The sequence below is a fragment of the Anastrepha obliqua genome, chromosome 1 (assembly GCF_027943255.1).
Source record: "Anastrepha obliqua isolate idAnaObli1 chromosome 1, idAnaObli1_1.0, whole genome shotgun sequence".
Taxonomy (NCBI): Eukaryota; Metazoa; Arthropoda; class Insecta; order Diptera; family Tephritidae; genus Anastrepha; species Anastrepha obliqua.
Window position 1 is genome coordinate 155,694,992 of NC_072892.1, and position 18,564 is coordinate 155,713,555.

At 35.3% G+C, this 18,564-nt stretch overlaps 1 protein-coding gene and 1 non-coding gene across 2 annotated transcripts in view; one reads left to right on the forward strand and one right to left on the reverse strand.

Annotated features, from left to right (window-relative positions):
- Nucleotides 1-18,564, reverse strand: part of LOC129238258 (uncharacterized) — a 55,281-nt gene that overhangs the window by 5,061 nt on the left and 31,656 nt on the right. Inside the window, exon 2 of the mRNA XM_054873328.1 lies at nt 6,814-7,008. Coding sequence (XP_054729303.1) covers nt 6,814-7,008 — 195 coding nt within the window. The remainder of the gene's footprint in view (nt 1-6,813; nt 7,009-18,564) is intronic.
- On the forward strand, nt 249-320 carry Trnap-ugg (transfer RNA proline (anticodon UGG)). Its single transcript has one exon. It is a non-coding gene; the product is annotated as a tRNA-Pro (tRNA).

An 18,564-nucleotide genomic window follows, 5' to 3' on the forward strand; every position in this document is an offset into this window, starting at 1 on the left:
ACTACGAGTATACTATAAAACCATATCATTTCTATGTTCATTATATAATATGTATATTTCAAATTTTATTTTTTTAACTTGCGCCACTAGTTGTGTTGTGCTGCGTGGTAATAAAAATAAAGTAAATCAAGCTGTGTAAGCTAAACTCTTTTCGGAAAGTAAAATGTATACAAATTGGTTAAATATTAGCTTAGCTTCATTCGAAAACAGCCGAAATAAAAGAAAATGCAATTTAATTCAAAATAAGCGGCTCAATGGTCTAGGGGTATGATTCTCGCTTTGGGTGCGAGAGGTCCCGGGTTCAAATCCCGGTTGAGCCCGATTGTTTATTTTTGCTGATCCTTTTTGTTTTGCGTCTGTGAAATGCGCTAGTAAACATTACTTATTGCATATGGCAAAATGCATTTAGTCATAAAATCACATCGCGTGCCGGCTAAGCAAATTAGAGCAAAGCAAGGCGCTAATAGCCGCAGTAAATGAATTTGCGAGCTGAATGCTGCACTCGTGAAAGCCATCAATAAAGTAAGTTTTGCGCGCTTTTATGGTTTTATGCAAGTTTTTCTTTTCTTTTTATTAGTTATACAGGGTGGCTATTTCCAAATACTGCAGCTTAAAAGTGGTGTGTTACCTTTAGAAATATGTGAATTTTGGCATGTTAGCAATTTAGAGTTTCCCTGGCGTTCATGCCAAATACCGCTCGTTTGTTGGAAGAACGTCGTAACTCTGAAAATCAAAGGTGTCGAGAAAGAAGATGTCCATGTTTTGATTTTATTATGCCTGAATACACATTTTTATCTAATCAAATACTGTTAATAGAAATTAGCGTGGTAATTTCTGCATACTTTTCTATGAATAATCTTTATTTAAGTTAAGTCGTTCTGGCCGCAAATGAGAAATATGTATAATCTCTCTCTTGACTTTATGATTCTGGCCGAGCTCAAGAACACATATCATATATGTTTATCTCTCTCACTTTCTATTTCGCTTTCTCTTTCTAACTTTTTATCTCTCTCATTCTCTAGCTCACTCCCATTCTTTCTCTAGCTCACTCATTCTTTCTCTAGCTCATTCTCTCTCAAACTCATTCTCATTATATCTCTCTATTTCTCACTCTTACTCTTATTTTCCCTCTTCCTATTTATCTCATTTTCTCTAATTCTCTCTTTCTCTCTCTCTTTATCTTTCTCTGCCTCTTTGTCTCTCGCTTTCTCTGCCTCTGTCTCTTTCTTTTTCTTTCTTTTTCTTTCTCGATTTCTTTTTTTCCTGACTTCTCTCTCTTTCTTTCTTTCTTGACCTCTCTCTATTTCTCTCTCTCTCTGTCTGTATCTCTGCCTATATCTATATCTTATCTTAGTTAATACTAAGGCTTTCAAGTTCGTTCAATCTCCACTTTACCTTTCTAACCCAGAGAAGTTCTATCTTCCTCCTAATCGTACCATATTCATACTTTTAAAGCCTTAAGAGCCTTTGAATCTTTCGGTATCATATCATTTGATATTTTCATAGAGCTCAGGCTGCAGTTAGCACCGCTCCTGCGATTTATAGGCTTTCTGAAGCAGCATCATCTCCAATATTTACTGCATGATCCACCTACTCGGATGTTATCATCATTCATCAGTCATACAATAGGACTAGCTGATATGATGGATGTTTTGTACGTAAAGTACAAAGGTGATGTACGCAGTTTTCATATTCGGCAACCTCCCGTGAAATTTTCTGCTCAAAATTTTCGTGAAATATTTTAATCCTCTAATTGCCTTTTTAATGACGATTCATTATAGCTGCTTTCAGAACGGATCCAAAATACGTATTTAAGTTGGAAGTAGAGAATTAAAATCTATTTAAAAAATAAATGATTAGCGTTTGTTCCACAAATGGAGGTACCTATAGCTTTAAGCCGACTCCGAATGGCAAGTGTTTTTTTTTTTTTTGTGAGGAGCTTTTCCATGGCAGAAATACACTCGGAGGTTTGCTATTGTCTAACGAGGAGCGACCGCTATTAGAAAAAACTGTTTCTAATAGGACTATGAATAAGTTCGTGCGGTTTTTTTTTCGAAATTTGAAACTTTATTGACGTAAAATGGTTACAAATTTAATATTCAAAGTATTGTCCATCGCTTACTACTACTTTTTCCCATCTTTCTGGCAATTCACGGATTCCCTTTGTGAAAAATTCGGTCGGTTTTGCCGCAATCCACGAATCGATCCATTTTTTGACTTCATCGTAATTACGGAAGTGCTGGTCAGCCAGGCCATGTTGCATCGATCGGAAGAGATAGTAATCGGATGGCACAAGGTCTGGACTATACGGCGGGTGGGGTAGGACATCCCATTTGAGCGTTTCTAAGTATGTTTTGACCACTTGTGCAACATGTGGCCGAGCATTGTCATGTTGCAAAATAACTTTGTCGTGTCTATCGGCGTATTGCGGCCGTTTTTCTCGCAGTGCTCGGCTCAAACGCATCAATTGTCGTCGGTAGACATCCCCCGTAATCGTTTCATTCGGTTTCAGTAGCTCATAATACACAACACCCAGCTGGTCCCACCAGATACACAGCATAACCTTCAGGCCATGAATATTCTGCGCCGACGTCGATGTTGAAGCATGGCCAGGGTATCCATACGTTGCCCGACGTTTTGGATTGTCGTAATGGACCCACTTTTCATCGCCAGTCACAATTCGATGCAAAAAACCCTTTCTTTTGTGCCGTTGAAGCAGTTGTTCGCATGCCATAAAACGGCGTTCAACGTCTCTTGGCTTCAATTCATACGGCACCCAATGGCCTACCTTTCGGATCATTCCCATGGCTTTTAAACGTTTGGAAATGGTTGATTGATCAACTCCTAAAGTTTTTGCAACCTCTTCTTGCGTTTGAGCCGGATCTTGATCGAGCAATTCCTCCAATTCGGTATCCATGAACTTTGGCGGCGCACCCTCGCGTTCTTCGTCTTCCAAGCCAAAATCACCACTTTTAAAGCGTGCAAACCACTTCTGGCACGTTCGCTCAGCTAGAGCATGCTCACCATAAACTTCCACCAAGATACGATGACTTTCGGCTGCTTTTTTCTTCATATTAAAATAATGAAGAAGAATTCCCCGCAAAAACACATTATTTGGCACGAAATTCGACATTTTCAAGTGTGGTAAAAATATTGTTGTTTACGCTTCAAATAAAAAACTTATACTGACGTTTGTGCCTTACGACAGTAGCTCTCCAATGAATGTTTGGAAATGTGGATCGATGGAATAATAATCAAGTTACGCCATCTGTTGTAAAACCGCGTGAACTTATTCATAGTCCTATTATCATTTTGCTGTTTCATTCACGGAGACTCGAACCTATGCACTCCCGAATTGTAGTCGCGCACCAACCCATTCGGCTACGGCAGTCTCACTTATAACCTAATTAAATGCCGGGCGCTTTGCTTCGGATTTTTGGAAATTACATTATGAAAAAATATATCTTAAAAATTTTGAACAAAAAATTAAATTTATTACAAAAAAAAAAAAATATTTAAAAGTATATTTCATTAAAAAAATGCAAAACAAAAAAAAATTAGAAAAATATTAAAAGAAAGTGAAGACATTTCACTTAAAAAAATTCTATACCAAAATTTTCAATATTGAATAAATTTCAAAAAAATTAAATTTTTTTGCAGCTTGCTTTTTACAATACTCAAGTCTACAAATAAAGCAATTTTTAAAAGATTTAACGACAATGTACAAAATACTTTGATCACTTGATATATGTAAAGAATCGCTCGTTTGTAAAAAAAAATTTGAAAATAAACTATTCAGAAACTTAAGTTAAATCTTAAGACATTAAAGACGTCAAATCTTTAAGAAGTTACATTAAAGGAAAAAATTGTTTATGTTTTCTGGACAATTTAAGTGTCGTGCTGAATGAAATATTGCGAATTAGGATCCCCCATCAGCTTCAGCAAACTCAAAAGCATTCTCAGGGTCATATTTGTTTCGAATTCAGATAATTTACCGTACATTTTTTACGTCTGTAAATCTGTGATTTCAAACAAATTTGAGGCTTTCAAGCGCTTCTTGAGGATCTTATGGCCACAGTCTTTTCTCAAGAATAGGACTGTTCACGAATCGTACTCCACTTTTCAGCCAGTGTTGGAGGTTTTAGTTTTACTAAGGAAAATGCAGGTGTTGGACAAAAAATAAATAATGGGTTGTTCAATAGGTGCGCTTCAACTTTTTTCCGATAGGGAAACTTCATTAGTATACATTTCATCATGGAACGCTACACACTTGAGCAACGATTGCAAATTGTGCAAATTTTTTATGAAAATAATCGTTCTGTTGCTGCTACTTTAAGAGCATTACGGCCATTTTACGGTCCATTTAACAAGCTGTACCGGTTTATGGTTATGTGAAGTCATTGGTCTACAGTAACAAGCCGGCGACGATTTGTGAGCTCAGAGCCAATATTGAACGCGAAATTGCTGGAATTTCGGCCGATTTATGCAAAAGAGTAGTCGAAAATTGGGTTCAACGATTGGACTTCGTAAAACGTGCACGCGGTGGTCATGCAAAAGAAATCGAATTTCATACTTAAATGTATATGTTCAAACTCGATAATAAAAAAAAAATAGTTAAAAAAGTCAAACCGTTTGTGTTTTATTCAAAAAAGTTCAAAAGTTGAAGCGCTTTTACTGAAAAACCCTATATATAAAAAATAAATAATGTTTGCCACCCTGTGTCTTTTTTTGCACATATGCAGCGCACAAAATGCATTTTCGCCTGCAAAATGGAAGCTGCATTCAAAGTTTCATGTGCAAATAAATGATTAAATTTTCATTTGCATTTACTCTTCGACAGGTCGAGGGATGTGTCGATTCAAATTCGGTCAAAATTCGAGAGACAAACAAGGTGTGGTTAGCTTCGGTCACTTATGCAGGCAAGCTGCTTGCTGTTGTTTGTATTTTCTACTTCACTGGTCTGACTTTAAACACCGTGCTCCAACTTTTTTCTTCACAGTCCCCCCTATTCCCCCACAATACCGCTGAGATGCGCTTCAAAGTAAAGAAAAACAACAACAACAATGTGTCAAGTGAATTGAAAGAGGATAGATTTCAAAAATACTCATTCAACACGAGTGCGCCTGTTGCATTCGATTGTCGATTGTGTATACAATACGCGTACACTTGTAAATATGCTTATGTATGTGTGAGTTAGTGCTGCTGCAAGCAATTAAAGGCTGCAAACCAAACCGCTGGCAGTGGCAGGAAAGCCCATTCACGCATAACAATTTTTGCATTGTTTTGTTTTCCACATATTTTTTTTTTATTTGCGCATTTATGCTTTTTTCGTACGTATCTATGTATGCATGTATGCATGTGTAAATGTGCATACTTACATATGCATGTTTTTGCCTATCAGTCGCCATTGTGTGTCTGTTCTTAACACGAAATAATTGCATTTTTGGTCACCCGGGGGTGATGTGGAAGAAGAAAACCTACAGCAGAAAGCCAGCGAAAAATCGGAATTTCTCCTAAATTTTCATTTTTGACTGGAGGAAAAAAATGAAATTTCTCCATCAGTATCAATTTTCAGTGTTTTTCAGTATTTGCCAGGCTTTTGCCATTATGCAACACAGCGCATTTCTGCCGGCTTCGAATCAATAAATAAATTAAAATGTTTATTTGAATTGTGAATGACGGGCAAGTGCCTGTTTTTAATTTTGTTTTGTGTAGGTTTTTTTTTGCAGAACTCAACACTAATTCCACATGCATTGTTATTTGTCACTTTTTCTACAGCTTTATGTCTTTCGATGCATGTGTGAAGAGTCGGGAATAAGGTGTACTGTCATTACCGTTAGTCATAATTGAAAGTTTATATGCTGTTGTATTCTCGTGGATTTTTTCTTGAGCAAAAAGTCTTTCAATTCTAAAATCCCGGGGAGAAGTTTTTTCACCAAAATTTTTGGAGTAGGAAATTCGAGTTTCAAAACAGCTGATATCTGCATTTTTTGGCAGTTCGAAGTGCTGTAAATTTTTTGAAAGTTTAGGTTATTTCAAATGAAGTTGTAAAGTAAGTAAAGTTATTAAAGGCATAATATTGGTTGCCGAATAGTAGTAGACGAAGAAACTGCTGAGTTGGAGCATCAGACACAGGCACAAAAAGCTTTAAGAAGGCGTATTCGCGATAAAGCAAACTTATTTGAATTGCCAAAATTATTATAAAATATATAAATTTATATTTTATTAAAGTTTCCAATACTTATCCATATTTACATCTCTTTGATAAGTGCTATTTGACGAAATAAAGCTGGGTTATCATATTTTTTTAGAGAGACTTAGAGTGCATGAGTAGTCAAATATAAAGCAAATGGACGGTTCGCTTATTGTAAAACTTTTTTATTAATTTATATAAATTCTATCAACTAAATTCCATCTCAAATAGATGATAGATTAATAATCCTTGATCCTACGCATTGTCGGCAATGCCAACAGAAAGCACCTAAAATTCCAACGAAGGGAGCGAGTGACACTCCTAGCAAAGCGTTTCTGAACCTCATTACGAAACCGAGAATAGATTTAAACTTAATAATCATAAAATCTGGTAGCAGAGGAAGCGATTTTAGAAAGATCAGATGGAGAAGGACTTGGCTTCACTTGGTGTGTCCAACTGGCGCTGGTTAGCACGAGAAAGAAACGACTGGCGCGCTCGGCCAAAATCGCGTAAGAGGTTATCGCGCCAATTAAGAAGAAGAGCAGCCTTGTTTGTGAACAAAAATTAAAAATTAGGTTAGGTTAATGTAAACAACGAAGGTTTAGAAGAAGTAAACTCACCCGGTATTGATTTGCCCAATTCGAGATATTCTCGCACAGATGGGCTCAGAAAATTTGTTGGTATTTCGGGTATATCCTTTTCTTGGCTACCACTCTCCTCATTCTCCAAATCTTGTTGTGGTTCTGGTTCAAAGTTGACTGGTTCAGGTGCACGCGGTCGCTTGGCGCGCTTTGTGCGTGTAGTTTCACTACAGTCTGTAAAAAAATTGAAAAATATTAATAATAATGAATTTTTTTTAAAGGAATAGCTAAAGATTTTAAACAAATTTTAAATTAATTTAAGAGTAGTTTGAAACTTTTATTTAAAAAATGAGTCCAGTAAGGTATTCGAGTTAAAGTAATTTTGTATACTTCTGTTTATTAATAACTCCTATTTGAGATATGGTAACATCAGTATACGGCAGGCTAATCACCTACGCTGTCAGAAGTCAAACTAGATTAACGAAACCAACGCAAGACTGAGTTTTGTCGAGGCTCTATGCCCCCAAGTGGAGTGAACAAGGGGGAAAAAAAGAAAACATCAGTATGTATACAGTCAGGAATTGAAGTATTGATTCATGGCAAACCTTGGAGGGCCAACTCAGAGCAAGCGAAAACGTTTAATATATGTATAATATACGACGAACTCGATTCTTCTATACGGATGCCAAATAACTTTACAATCGGTGCTACGCACATGCGCTCTCAGAATGGCTTCTTCATATAGAACAGTATCAGAAGCAGCGGTTTTAGTTATCAGCGGAACCATCCCTATAGATCTTCCAGCACAAGAGCGCAAACGGAGATGGGAGCAAAACTGTCAGGATTTTCAGAAACATGCTTTTCTGACATAAGAATTCAAGCGCCCACACTTTATCAAAGAAAATGGAACTCGGAACAGTCCCGTAGATGGGCAAGCGCGACTAATATGCGATTTAAAAAAGTGGGTAGAAAGAAAGATGGTTGAAGTTAACCATTACATCACACAATTTTTGTCCGGGCGCGTGTCCTTTCGAAGGTATTTATGGTGAATGGAAAAGGTGAACCTACCAAACCACATTTACAGAGTAACTGAATACGATGATTCGGATAACAACTTCTTCAAATGCAAGCGGTGGAACACAGAGAGATCAGAGATCAGCTCTGCGACGAGCTATTGGTGTATGTAGGCCAAAAAAAAAAACCGAGGAAATGATGATAGGTGAATGCCATCGCAAATTTCGTTAAGGATATTTTCCGAAAAAGGAGGCGCGAAATGGAAACGTATTCTGAAGAGCAATAGACATATGTTTTTCAAAATATGCGAACAAAACATGCGATGCAGGGTGAGTAGATGAACGTGTCCTTAGGATGCCGTCTTGGACCTCTACTTCGAAGCAATGCGGAAGCAGTCCCGGGGTTGAGAGAAAAATCCAAGAGAAGAGTAGAGAGGATTTAGTGGAATCACCACACTCGTAGTAACGACGGTTACTATATGGTGCAAAAGTATTTTTAACACAACCTCACCGCAAATAGAAGTTTGTATGAATCCCAAAACTATTAAGAAAGTGCTGATGAAGAATTGACACAAACAAAAAGCTGGTATGTTGGAATGATTTAGTTACGACATTTCGTATACAAATAGTGATTCCATATTGTGAAAAATTATTAGAGCGATATTTTGCAAGAAAAATTATTAAAAGTGGAAAAATGGTAATTTTTATATTTGAAGAGATTTTCTTGTAATAGAATTATCGATGCACATAATTAACGATCAGAATTCAACTATGAATAATCGGTCCTTTTACCAAATTAATCGTTTCTCTTACATAATTAATCGTTCATTCTGCTTACTCGTATTGTCCTCTCAATCAATATTTTCATTCGCAGTGTACTTTGATGACAATTACTCGTGTACGCTTCAATAAAAAATGCAAAATTTTTTATGTCCATTAAAAATTTTAGAATGCCTAGATGCATATATTGACGTTAGGTAATGATATTAGGATGGGATATGTTTAGCTATTTTCAAGATCTCGATTATGCTGACGACGTCTGCTTCCTGGCGTACAAAATACCGGAATTGGTTGAGTCACTAGAGAAAAATGCAGTGAGGTTTACAAATTAACGAAGGAACATTTTCCATATTTTTTGGCTTAATACAAAAGCTAATGCTGTTTTGCTAAAAAGGCACAAGTGGAGTCGGTCGAAAAACTCATAAAATGCCAAAAATTAATAGGGATTGGTCGTACCCTACACAAAGACGAAAAATGCATAGCCGAAAGGCTGGAGTTGAATCCTCATGTTGGCCGCAAGCCCCGTAGACCAAAGCAAACTTGGTGGTGAGCAGTCGAAAGATAAGCTAGAAACATTGAGAATAGCTGGAGCGAATTAAAGTGCGCGCAGGCGTAGTTGATGCCCTATGTTCCACGAGGTTTGGGGACAAGAAGCAGAAGAAGATGTTATGATATTAACGCTGGTTATGAGTGCGAAGAAATCTTGTCAATTTTAAGAATTCAAAAAACAGTGTTTTTGCTTTTATGAATTTACACTTTTCCATACAATTTCACATTTGCCTTTTGGTGTTATTTTCAAAAAATTACAGTTTTTAGATCCAAATGTTGATTTCGATTTCGCTAAAAATACTAGCGTAAAGCTTCTTTCGATAAAATAAAAATGTATGAATGTCTGTGCGACTGAAAATGGGTTTTTCACTCTTTGGGATTTTGCGGAATTTTTTTTGAGGGATTTTTTCAAATTTTTCTGAAAAATTTAATTTGGAATGTCTGCATCTCTTTTAAAAAATTAAAAAAAAAAAAAAAATAAAAATTAAAGTTATTGATTATTTAAAATATTAATTGAGTAATTTATGAATTTTTTCTGACAAACTTAAGAAGAAGGAAATTCAATGCATTCTTCAGTACTACCTCGAATATAGCAAAAAATCAGCCCAGAAGTGAAAAGAATTGATGCTGTTTAAAGGCACAATACATTTAGTATTGAATGCATTAAACAGGTGGTGTTCCCATCAATGCAATATTGGTAATATGGATATCGAATATGAGGCACCAATCGTCGAAAATGTGGATAAAATGAATGAAAATTCCCGCATTGGGGAGAGCACTTCTACTGTACAGGATTGAAGATTAACGAAAAAAGTATTTACGAGTAGAACCATTTAGATAAAGTTATTTATAGGCAGCGTCAAAAGTGTGAACCACATATTGATAAGTTTTAAGGGGACAGATACCTGTAAACGGCCATATTTTCCCTGATTTTCATTAAAATTATTTAAAATGAAGAAGTCAATATATTTTTTTCAAAATTGGCATACAGTTTATTTATACATTAAAATAATATAAACATTTTTTTTTAAATGGCGGTTGTATACTCAATTCTTCCAGGAAGGTGGCAGCGGGGCTTCTCAATCGGCGATCATTGTAGCATCAGCGTCAGTGACCTGAATACAAAAAACCAAAATTGTTTTTGCTTATTAATGTCATAATTTCTATATGAATTAAACTCTTGTTATTTGTTATAATTTTCTGTGAAAATAAGTAGGCTTTGTTTGAAAATAAATATGTATATATAAAGAATATTTTGTAAAACAAATTGAGAGAAAAATTGTAATTTTTCAATTGAAGCAGCAAATTGCATTATTGTTTTGGACAATTATTGGATGAAGGGTTCTCCCCGCATCGGATTTATACCCGCATACAAGATTCTTCCCGCATTATTGGTTCTTCCTGCAACATTATTGGGTCTTCCTGCAACATTGTTGGTCCTTCCCGCAACATTATTGGTTCTTCCTCCAACATTATTGGTCCTTCCCGCAACAGATTTGTAGCCGCATACAGGATTTTTTTTTTCGAAATTTACAGGTATTTGTCCCCTTAACTATTTATTTATTTATTTTGGAAATCCAATTATATTTTTATGAAAATGTAGTTCATACTACTATAAAGCAAAGTTTCGAATTTTGTATAAAATTTATAAAAATTCTGAAAATTTTCATCAAAACTTAAAATTTTTTACACAGAATTTTTGAAAAATTTCGGGTATGCAGTTTTATAGATCATTGAATTTTGAATAAATTATTATTATTTTTTTGCCGCTGGTTTGTGCATTTTCTCCATTTAACGTCTACTTCACATTTTTTTACAATATATGGAAGAAAACACCCAGCACCACCGTCAGCAGAAAAAATTGTCAAAACCCAATGCAATATTTGAACCATTTGAAACTTGCATTTTATTATTACGAGCTTCTCCTCGTATTTGTGGTGTTCATCTCGATGGTTTTCCATGAACTACGAGACCTAAAGTAGTTTTATGTCGCCTCCGAACGGCAAATTGTTTTTTTATTAGAAGGTGTTTTATGGCACTGGGAGGTTTGCCATTGCCTGCGATGGGCGACCGCTACTAAAAAAAAAATTCTATCATTTTGCTGTTTCATGCCTGGCGTTTTGAACTCGTTCACTACCGAATGGTAGTCACCCACCAACTCCTTCGGCTACGGCGGACGCCGTAATTATAATCATCTGAATTTAATCGTTGAAATAAAGCAAAAAAGTGATGAGAACTTTTAAATCCAACTAAGATTTATTTTTAATTATCTGAAAACCCTCTTACTTACTACTATGAATTTTATATATTTTTTTAATTTTTACTTCGATTACTTACCATAATATGAATAGTCACATACATTTTTTCTCATTTTTGTTTTTGCGTTTTTTTTTTGTTAAGCGAAAATTGTCACTGATCTTTCTCAGGCTCTGACAATTTGGCTGCAACTTGACTGGGCTATCTGGCTGACTGGCTACTGTTGCACAGCCTTGTCTTGCAAGTTGCATTTTTATTTTTATTCTTGTCATTATTTTTCTTATTTCTGTATTTGTTTTAGCTGTCTGTTGGCGCTCACTGTCTGTCTGCAACCACCTTAAACGTCGCTTTTTGGGTGTGCTTCATGTTAATGCCGCCATTACCCCCATTACCCTTCGCGCAACTGCAGCGCCTTTCAGGCCACTGTCGGCTCTCAAAACAGAGCAACAAAATTGCACATTGCAATATAATTCGTGATGTAATCTCGCTACTTAACTACATACACAAGTAGTAATTTATAAGTAGCAATAAATAAATTCTTGCATACGACGAAATCACTCAAATTACCAGCGGCCGGCTGTGGCAAAAATTGAGTGAATAGTGAGTGAATGAGTGACTGAGCGAGTAAGCGGGCCAAATGAATTGACTATTTGCTTTACCAGCATTGCTAAATTATTAGCGTTGGCTGTTGTTGTGGCCCGTTGGTTGTTGACCTTGTTTGCAATCGTTGTTGGCGTGTACAACGCAATTTTTCTTCTTGATGCTACCGAAAAGGCCCCCTAACTCTGCGAGTTGCGTTGTATTCTCGCGTACAACGAAAAGAAATCAAGCAACAAGTCAGCGACATCTGTATGGTTGGTTGTGAGTAGAATTTTCGCTTGGATTTTATTTATTCACGAAGAAAAAATTACCACCACTGATTGCCAGCAAGGTGAACGACAGTTTAAATTTTTTTTACTTTAATTATTGCTTATTTTTATATGTTAACTTTTGCTGTTGCTGTTTTTAATTTTTTACTTTGTCTCCATTGTTTGTTTTGTTAATGATGTTGCAAGTTTCCCTGCTTTTTTTGCGTTTTTTGCAATTTCGTGTTCTCAATTCAATATAATAATATTCGCGCTGATTTTGTGGCAATCGATTTGGCAGCGAAACGGCTATGCTGGCTCAATTGTAGATAGCTTGGCCTTAACCTTCCAATGAAGCGCACATATTTCTTATTTTTTATTTTGCTGCTCGTCGATTAGTTTTCAATACTGCCTACTTAGTATCTTTATGGTGTATACCATTAATTTTTGTTGTTTTCTTTTTTCTTTCAGGTAAATTTTGCATCTTCAGCTCAAAAGTAATTACTATTTGTATAGCAACACATGTACGTATGTATGTGTGTGCACCTACATTTGTATGTGGTTCATCGCGTGGTTAATTGAAAATTTACAATAAACGAATGACATTGTAAGTACTATGAAAGATGAAACATTAAATTTAAAATTGTTTGGTTATAAAAACTCGCATACTAGTAAGCAGATGTGTATACGAGGTGTGGCTATTAAGGGGTAACACCACTACACACGCGTTAAATAAACACGATTTTTAAAGAATTTTTTTGTATAGAAAGAAAGGGAAAACAATCACTCTGATTTGCGAAGTTATTACTTATAAACTAAAATACAAAACTACAAAGTTTGATCGAAAAATTTTACAAAATGGCGATATTGGAGACATTTTTGTAATCTGGTTTCTCTTGAAGGAGCTCCGCGGCACGCAGCACAGAGGGTTCAAATTTTAATCTGGAACAAGGAAATTTATTTTTTCTTAATCTAGATAAGAATAGCTAGAGAAACACGTAGGGGATTTAAAAAATATTTATTTTTGTGGAATTAGCAAGCATTTGAAGAAAAAAACTCTATTTTGGACTAAAAAAACAGCACTTAAGGGGTAACACCACTCTACACGCGTAAAACAAACACGATTTTTAAAGAAGTTTTTTGTATAGAAAGAAAGGGAAAACAATCACTCTGATTTGGGAAGTTATTACTTATATACTAAAATATAAAACTACAAAGTTTGATCGAAAAATTTTACAAAATGGCGGTATTGGAGACATTTTTGTAATGTGGTTTCTCTTGAAGGAGCTCCGCGGCACGCAGCACAGAGGGTGCAAATTTTAATCTGGAACAAGGAAATTTATTTTTTCTTAATCTAGATAAGAATAGCTAGAGAAACACGTAGGGGATTTAAAAAATATTTATTTTTGTGGAATTAGCAAGCATTTGAAGAAAAAACTCTATTTTGGACTAAAAAAACGGCGCTTAAATAATTATAACAATCGTTTAAATTAATCTATCGAAAATCCCCTACGCTCTTCTCTTAAGAAGGTTATTATACAGACGTAGTGAAAAACCTGATTAAAAATATTCAAAATTGTTTGAGTTATGCTGCGTGCCAATTTCAGAAAACGTGTTTTGAGAAAAACGCGTTTAAAGTTTGGAAATTTGGAGAAATCGTTAGGTAGCAGTCACTAACGCTTGGTTAAAAGCTTAAAATATTTATGAAATAAACTTCGGTAACATATAAAACTTTTTGTTCTGTATTTTAAAAGGTTCAAAGAATTGTTTAAGCTTACAATAAAAAAAACACTTTTTTGAAATTTCTACAGTGGTGTTACCCCTTAAATAATTATAACAATCGTTTAAATTAATCTATCGAAAATCCCCTACGCTCTTCTCTTAAGAAGGTTATTTTACAGACGTAGTGAAAAACCTGATTAAAAATATTTAAAATTGTTTGAGTTATGCTGCGTGCCAATTTCAGAAAACGTGTTTTGAGAAAAACGCGTTTAAAGTTTGGAAATTTGGAGAAATCGTTAGGTAGCAGTCACTAACGCTTGGTTAAAAGCTTAAAATATTTATGAAATAAACTTCGGTAACGTATAAAACTTTTTGTTTTGTATTTTAAAAGGTTCAAAGAATTTTTTAAGCTTATAAAAAAAAATAAATTTTTTGAAATTTCTACAGTGGTGTTACCCCTTAAGCAACAAGACTGGTGTTTATTTTGATTTCATACATATTTACTTATCGACACCATTAATATACACCTCGCCGGTTTTACAGTCGAAAAATTTTCAAGAGTGACATAAAAAAGGTAAAGGCGCAAAAGATTTTCCAAATTTTTAGCCCATCTAAATGGCATTATCTTAACTCGTATTTATAAGCTGATAATATTTGTAAAAGAGGTTTTTTTTAAATAATTCGCAATTCATAGCCCAAAATATACAATTTTTATTAAACATAAAACTCCTATTGAACAAAATAAAAAATAACAATTTACAGAGGCTTTTTTTTCCTTGTTCACTCCTCTCGGGAGCATAGGGCCTCGACAAGATTTGTCTTGCTTTGGTTTCGTTAATCTATTTGATTTATGACAGGGTGGGTGACTAGCCTGTCTCTACCAGTCTTAAATAGTGGGAATGCCCACCTGTCGTTGCTTAGGAGCAACGCCTTATTACTGCTTGGAGCGCCATCTGTGTTTCACAGTTTTCTGCCAGAAGGATCGCACAGATGGTTGAGGACTTCGCTAAATTTTGGTGTGTCTGCGATATTACCGCGGTTACCCGCTTCCTCTTGCTGACGCCACTGATGCAATGTGTAACTGTGTGTTTTTTTTGTTTTTGCTTGTTTTAGCAGCCACAATACAAATAATGCGCTGACTATTGTGCGAGAGTAAGGATGGAAAAGATAAGTTTTTGGATTTGAGGAATGAGATTTTTTTTTATAGAAACAGGGAAGGTAGGTAGATTTGGAAAAGTGCGAGGACCGTGCTTTACTTGGCATTCTCTCAACTCGCATATTTATAGCTTGTAATATTAGTAAAAGTGAAAAAAGAAATTCGCAATTTCTTGTCAAAAATACAAAATTTTTATTTAACATGACGCTCCTATTGAACAAAATAAAAAAAAATATATAAAAATTAATTTACAGAGGTTTAATATATAGTATTGTGCAAAACATATGCAACGGGAAATGAAATTGATATTTTCCAAGGATTAAAATAAAATTACTCATTCTTGTATTTAATAATCTCATTGATACATTTTTAAGTACAAAAAAACACAACAATTTTAAATATACTTGTACTATCGGAAGTTTTTTTTTAAGAGCCTGAAAACTTAAAATGATAAAAAACAGAAATACTGCTGGAATGAAGTTTTTTTTAATTATAACCTGGTAGATAATTTCATGACATTTATTTTTTGAATATAATATCCGGTATATGCCCGCCGCAACTATGAGTTATTTGGTCCATTGGATCAGTACAGTTTTCGACTGCTTTTTCCAATAAATCTGCATACTAAATCTAAATGAGCCCAATCAGTACGACGCAAATGCGAGGGATATTTGGCTTCAATTTTTTATTTCTAGGCATATGAACCAAGATCCGTACACAAAATTTGGCACGTAGTTGATGGAAAACTTGTTGACCAAGTTGAGAACGATGACGAATCAACATTTCGGCGTCTTCTTCAAAACTCCGCTCTATGAACTTCTTGAACAGATTTAATTTCTTTCAAAGAAAAAAGATGAGCTGGGTAGGTGGGAAACTAATCTTAAATCAGTCAATTCTGCCCAGTATGTGAGCATCCCTTTACCTTCAAGCATTCAAGCAAGCAGCTGTGGATATATCGTGTGAGAGAACAAGACAGGAAGAAATGAGCCTAGAAGGAGTGCGCACAGAATTAGGCGCCTCATTTCAATCTAGAACGTCTTCCATTCATACAGTGGTTGGTATCATCGCCAAACAGTGCCTAATGGGAACACATGGAAACTGTGTGGAGTTTCCCTCTTCTGTCTTATCTGATACGAGGACTAGGTAGAAAGCGTTGAAAACTTCCTCTACCACTGTTTCGCTCTTGCCGGAACGCGATATCGCTGTCTAAACTCTTATTTCTTTTGATGTCTAGCAGTCTTGGAATCGGCAGCCATCCACAGTATTTTATCATTCATCCGAGAGACGAAGTGGTTTCACCACACTCGGAATTAGAGGGTGAATTTAAGCCCAAATTAGTGGTATCACTATGAGGCTCCAACCCTATGTGGAACTCCTTTACATTTTTATGGAGAGTGGTAACCACTACAACCTAATCTAGGCATAGAGCTTACTAAGTTTTCAATTAGTGTCTTAGGAATGCTCTTCCTTTCAAGTTTGAAGGCATTATAAAGTGCGCACGCCTACGAAAGCTTTTGCGCATTGACACGCTGTTTAAGCTATCCCCATACTCTCTCTCTGGGGTTGAAATTCTGTGGGTAGAGAGGATCACATCCTTGTGCAGAAAAACAACCCCAAAGCATGCCAGGATTCTCTCTTCTATGCTTCATTTAGAAACAGAAGAGTTTAAAAATACTTTCGTCGCTAAAAAATACAAAATACAATAAAAGCTTACGACAGATTCGTCAGTCGATATGATCAAATTGCATTCTGCTGCTCATCGACGGACTTTGCGCGAACTTTGGTGATAAATTTAGGTTATTTACAACATTCGATGAAGAGATAAATGGATTTTTCTTTAATTTATAATTTTCTTGTCAGTCCTTTAAATTGTTTTGTGTGTACCACCACAATTGGTAAATGCCTTTGAAGCTTTGAAATATCTTTGGATACTGTACATTTATGCACTTAAAATCTACAGAAATTTTTTTATGAGGAAACCTTTTCGAAATGCTTGAATTAATGTCAACTTAGTATGAACAATACTTCATTATTTGTGACTGAAAATACAGAATTTACATTAAGAAACTCAATTTTATAAATATTCCCGATTCATAATACGTGGTGATTCTCTAAAAGCACAACTTCGACTAGTTGCATATATTTTGCGTAGCTACAAAACTACTTTTAACGGTACTCGCTGATGCGCTGCGTGCTACTTTTGTAATATTTCCTAATGCTTCCGGAATAAGAATTTAATTGGCATTCACAAAATTTAAATTGAAAAGTGCTTGGAAAAATAACAACAAATTTCATTTACTAGGTACCCCGGTTGCATATGGTACTGTATTTCAAAGACAATGCGCGTTTATTAAATATTTAATTTTATTAACGAGAATTCTTACAATTTTATATGATATTTATTTAAAAACAAAACAATTCGTATAATGAAACTACATCTAAATCCAAATTTCAAAATTTGTCCAATACAAAAAAATCAACAAATTTCCAAATTCCAAATTTCACACTTTTCAATCAGATATTTTATTAAAATTTCGAGTATGCAGTTAGTTGCATAGTCTATTGAATTTTAATATAATAAAATGCAAGTTTCAAGTATGTAGCTTCAAAATCGCATTGATTTTTGACAATTTTTTTCCTTTTTGCGGTAGTCTTGTGCATTTTCTCCATACAACGAACGTTCGACATTTTTATCCTCGACAGGATTCTTTGTTCAAAAAATCCTCTCTTCTAGCTAAAATGTTTTTAACTTGCGTTTCATAAATTTTCTTTCGTGGGGATATTTATGCTAAACAAATAAGAAAAAAAAGATGGAATTCCGCATACCAGACCATTTTAGGGTGCGTTTCAAATTGCCGGCAATACCGGATGTTGTTAAATGTCTTCGATCGGACGAGCGCACAAATAACAACCGAATGTCTCCATATTTTTAGGCAGCCTAGCAGCTCTGAAAGTCTTTGATTCTGAAATAAACAACTTTAAAACTGTATTATACTGCGACATATATTTCAGCTGGTTGGCTACGCAGTTTTCTTTTCACAGCTGGATAACCGACCACCAGGCAACAAACGAGTTTCTATGAAAGAGATTAGGCATGCCGCTCGAACACGTTATTTGGGAAATATTTAACAAAAATGCAGGCTCGAAAAAGGAATATCTTGACACCTGCAGTACAACCGAATGCATGTGAGCAGAATGATACATAAGACGCGCGCCGGAGCTTTTTGGGTGGTAAAGGGCTAAGGAACGAAGGAGTGTTGGAAACCTTCTGGTATCAGCCTTGCGAAGGTCTCGTATTTTGGAGTAGAGGCAAGAGGCATCTACTTTTTGAATGGTATTCACCGGAAGGAGGAACTAAAAGATCATGAGTTCAGAGTTTATTGAAATTTCTCTATTTCATTGACTTCAAACGCTGGTTGGAATAACAAGTGGGAACTTGATCGAGGCGCAAACTTACATTAAAATATTT